Raw genomic sequence first — 4,937 nt, 5'->3', positions numbered from 1 at the left:
ATGTTTATGTTATGCTTGTTGATATGATATGTATACCGGACTTCGGTCCAATGCGTGGCAGGCGAGGCCCGATGCAGGGGCTAGGCCCAAGTTACGTCGGACCTCGGTCCGGATTCGTCTGATGTCGAGTGGTCACCGATGCAGTGGGCTAGGCCCAGTATGTGATTATGTGTATGGTATGTGGTAGCTTGGGAGAACTCGCTAAGCTTCGTGCTTATAGTTTTCAGTTTCGGTTTCAGGTACTTCCACTAGCAAGGGGGAAGGGTTCAGGATGATCGCATAGCACACACCACAGTTTCAACCTGGGATGTTTAGACTTTGATATTTTCTTTTATGATTTTGATATAGTATTTATAAATGATGTTTTGAGATACACGACTTATGATTTTCTTTATGATGATGGATGACTTATGGTTTTATTATAAATGATTTTAAAAAGAAATTTTTGGTTTGTATTTTTGGGTTGTTTCAAACAAGTTGAGAACGAGTGAGCAATAATGGATGTATACTCAAACCTACTTCCTTTTAACATGTTCAAGGGCCTGGTAATTGCAAAAAAAAAAAAAAAAAAAAACTTTGATATTGGCTTGTATTATGATCAGCACAAGCCAATGACTACAAATTTAGGATACAATAAGGTCGAGATTAACTTACATGACAAAATGTATATTGAAGTTACTGTAAATGAACACGTGTGCACTTATTCTGTAAATGAGGAACCAACGACCGACCTTAATGGAGAAGATAAATAAGGTTTTGGAGGAATTTCCAATGATTCTAGGTCTCCTTCTAACATTTCCAATACCTTCGTAATAGTTGGTCGACTCAAGGGATTTGTTTGTATGCACCATAAGCCCACAATAATCATTTTTCTTACCATCTCATTTTCTTCATCGCTCATACTCATATGTAGTTCCAAGTCTTCATCTAATTCAACCTTTTTGTATATCCAATGCGGGAAGTATATTTCACTTGTATGATCAACTCCAACCTCAATATTTTTCCTCCCTCCAACAATTTCCAAAATCATCATCCCATAACTATAAACATCTGATTTGTGCGATACCTGCCCAAAACTCCTAGAATAGAGTTCAGGAGCAATATACCCTGGTGTTCCTCTCATATGGGACATAGATATCATGCTTCTTTTCTCGGGGAATAGCTTCGCAAGGCCGAAATCGGATATTTTAGGAGAAAAATCTTGATCCAATAGAATATTATGGGGCTTTATGTCAAAATGCAAGATCCGTGTGTTGCAACCACTATGCAAGTATTCTAAGCCTCGAGCAATTCCGATAGCAATCTCATGCAACTTTGTCCATCCAAGTTGGCTATTACTCAAAAATGTTTGGTCATATATGAACTTCTCAAGTGATCCATTAGGCATGAACTCATAGATTAATGCTCTTTGATGGGCCTCAAAGCAAAATCCTACAAGACTTACAATATTTACATGGGAAGTTCTACCAACACTTGCAACTTCATTTATGAAATCTTCACCATTACCTTTCAATTCGCTTAAGATCTTCACGGCCACTAAACTTCCATTAGTTAACGCTCCTTTATACACCGAACCAAATCCACCTTGTCCTAATTTGATTTCGAATGAGTTTGTCATCCTCTTTACTTGCAAATACGTATACCTTTTCGCAAGAAATTCATGATTTTCTAGAAAGTTTTCCACATTAACACACTTCTTTGTCTTTACACGCCATGAGAGTTTCCATATGAAACTTACGATTATCACAACCATCATTGTCACAAATCCTATACAAAGAGCTGCATCAAACAATGAACGTACAGAAATGCCTTTAAATATTGTTTATTAAATTTCAAAACCTAAATTGAGTAAACAAAAAGTTGTGTATGATAAATAAATCCATGACTTGTGAAATCTCCTATAATATTTGAAAATAACTTAGAATAACAGAATTAATACATGCGACATAAAATAGGTCATTAAGTGATATATATGTATCAATGCTTCCTATGGTGTTATGCATTGGTTAAGTGTTGTATGTATCAATACTTAAGTTATCACTCATTTTGAATCCGAAGTAAATGAAAGTAAGAGACGCTACTATAATTAACTGATTGGGCATCATGTCGTCTGGGTCAAATTGTTTTCTGTGGCAAAATCATATGATGGTCAATATCTTTAATTATGCATCATGTGTGTGCATGCATTCGATCATAAGGTATATTACCTAGAATCTGTTTCTGTTTTCTGTGTCGTTTTTCTGCCGCAACTGAACAACAAAAGATAAGACAGGAAAATTAATTTCACGAATAATCTAGACATATCATTTTCGGTGTACCCCAAAATTAGGAGCAAAGAAAGAGGGAAAAAAAGAGTAATTACCTTTTTTGGTGCCTAAACACTGAAAATGTCCATCGCGAGTATCACACTGGCCGTCATTATTGCGACATTCATCGCAAGAACTTGACAAATTAAATGTAACGGTGAATTCAAAACCAAGAAGAGAAAATATGTCGGTTTTGTCGGGTATTCTGGTGCGATTAAATTGCACATTCACAGGCAGCTGTATGATTTCACATATAGGTGGGAGATGAGTTGGAACTGTTGTATCGCTTATGTTAGACTTATAATAGAAATTGTATGGTTTGCATCTGGTGTATCTATTGTAAGTAGATTGGTTAAAATAAGCATCCATTTCTTCAGCATAATTGGTACTGTTGGTGCATTTGTAGATATTGGTGAAGGATGTGCTTAAACTAGAATACAAAAGAGGAAATGGAGAAGCGAAATTATACGTAAAAGCCTCACACTTTTTATCATTTACAAGTTTTTCAAACTTTCTGTTACGTACAAGGACACACTGCTGAGGTCCAAACTTGCCGCCAACCTCATATGAATCTCCTCTGAATTCCAGATTTGTACCATTTGAAGTACAATTGACCTTAATCAACCCACACTTTGTGTCATTGGCGTTATAGAACGGGTAACTAAATGGTTCCAAATTTTGGCAGCTGAAACTTTTTGGGCAGATAGGAATGGAAGTGTTGTGGTTTGTAGCAGAGTGAAGGAAAGGTAGACATGAGAGAAGAACTGACGCAAAAAAAAATACGAGAATCATTTCAAATGTCCAACAAGGAAAAGGAATTATTAGTTAGACACTTTCTATATATCACTTGTGTTCTTGAGACTTCATTATATACATTAGTATTGTGTATGCACACACATATATATCTTGTACCTCTATGTGTTATCTAGACGAAGTTATGTGAGTAGCATTTAATAAGCTGTCACACTCAAAGACTCAACTTGCCCCAATCTTTACGCCAAAACTATAGACAAATTATCACTTTTCTAATTTTCTCCTTATTGACCAATAACACCATCAAGCACGAAAATATGACTTGGAAAGTTCTAGTGGTTTCCTTTTTACGCCCAATTAATACGTCTCATCAACTCACCATAATTAGTAGTTTAGAATAAAGACATTTTTAGTGTTCTTAAATTTCTATAATATCACGTCATATATATTCTAACAATGTATAAACATAAGAGCAGCGGATATATAATTTTTCACTAACATAGTGATATTTAATCATGAACTTTACTTTAGGGATTAGCCTTGGACCAACAAGTAAAATTGTTTCTTTATGACATAAGCTTTCAAAATAATCTGTGTTTTTGCGGCATCAAAATATAATTATTAATTTTTTTTTGAAACGGCACATCAAAATAGAAATAAGTGTAGGTGTTTTACCATGTGGTCAGTTTCATCATAACTCGTTTGAATTCATAATGGTTTCAGCGTGTTGAGTCTTTTTTACATTGTGATGTTCTTGAGAATTTATTTTTAAGCCTTTGTTAATTATTATTTAAATGGATACATTTAGTTTCTATTCATAATCATAATATTGTTGCCATGTTCCTTATGTTTCTGTCTTATGTTTCTGTTTCAAGAGTCATATTTTAATAGTCCTGATTTTCTCTGACATAACTTTTTCAGCCCTCTAGATAGTGGACTGAAAGGTAACTAACACTCCTAAAACATATGTAGTATGTAATAAGGTGCAGATAAAGTGTTCGATTAGAAGCCCCATTGAACAACTATGTTTACACACAGAATATATATATATATATATATATATATATATATATATATATATATATATATATATATATATATATATATATATATATATATATATATATATATATATATAGGGCTAAGTTATAATGTGGATGGACAACTATTCTGCGAACGCGTGGACAATACTATTCTATGAGAATTACTAAAATAATAAGTTGTTTAGTAATGTGGATACGTTCAACCTCATATAATTACTGTTATTTTCATGCATTCTCACTAATTCTTATTCATTTTTGTTCTCACGCATCGTTTTTCATTTATTGTGAGCCTCTTTCTTTGTTCAGTTGAAAGCTCATTCACATCGGGACAATCCTAAAAGGCTTAGATAATCTAAGCTCATGGACATAATTATATAACGTAAAACAAATTTAAACATTAGCTTTTATGTAAGAAATGCAAGTATAGCTTCAAATAGACCATCATTCTTTAGAAGGAATCTAATAAAAGGAACAAACAAATATTAGAACTCACAAAAAGAAAATAAGGACAACTTTCAACTTTCAATCATGCCTTGACATTTCCACAGCCTCAATATCAGTACATACCTTCTCAATTGCAGTATGATCTGAGATAACTACATGACATTTGCATCCGGAAGCAGGAGCAACAGTTGCAAAACATTTGCATCAAATAAAGATATTATTATTTTATTTTTGAAAAATAACAAAAAGCAGGGGACTACCATAACAGCATAGATAAACTTGGTTATTGTATTATATCAATAATAACTCACGATTACAAGAATATATATATATATATATATATATATATATATATATATATATATATATATATATATATATATATATATAT

General features: G+C 33.2%; 1 protein-coding gene across 1 annotated transcript; it reads right to left on the bottom strand.

The window, feature by feature from the left end:
- Positions 1–605: 605 nt before the first annotated feature.
- LOC145033676 (LEAF RUST 10 DISEASE-RESISTANCE LOCUS RECEPTOR-LIKE PROTEIN KINASE-like 2.4) lies at positions 606–3,125 on the bottom strand. The gene is made up of 3 exons (XM_078982244.1): positions 2,363–3,125; positions 2,208–2,249; positions 606–1,779 (listed from the first exon to the last, which is right to left on the bottom strand). Exons 1-3 carry the CDS (start codon positions 3,096–3,098, stop codon positions 701–703), a joined length of 1,857 nt encoding a protein of 618 aa, XP_078838370.1. The 5' UTR covers positions 3,099–3,125; the 3' UTR covers positions 606–700.
- Positions 3,126–4,937: the final 1,812 nt, after the last annotated feature.

This window comes from Lactuca saligna, chromosome 3, assembly GCF_052625555.1.
Source record: "Lactuca saligna cultivar CGN05327 chromosome 3, ASM5262555v1, whole genome shotgun sequence".
Classification (NCBI taxonomy): domain Eukaryota; kingdom Viridiplantae; phylum Streptophyta; class Magnoliopsida; order Asterales; family Asteraceae; genus Lactuca; species Lactuca saligna.
This window is presented reverse-complemented; position numbering and strand designations above follow the sequence as displayed.

What these genes read in the sequence shown, in the direction of transcription:
- LOC145033676 (XM_078982244.1), bottom strand. Translation starts at nt 3,098, where the DNA reads ATGATTCTCGTATTTTTTTTTGCGTCAGTTCTTCTCTCATGTCTACCT. An exon ending in GTGTTTAGGCACCAAAAAAG is followed by an intron (nt 2,250 to 2,362) that starts GTAATTACTCTT and finishes TTTGTTGTTCAG; the next exon opens with TTGCGGCAGAAAAACGACAC. An exon ending in AAAACAGAAACAGATTCTAG is followed by an intron (nt 1,780 to 2,207) that starts GTAATATACCTT and finishes TGTTTGATGCAG; the next exon opens with CTCTTTGTATAGGATTTGTG.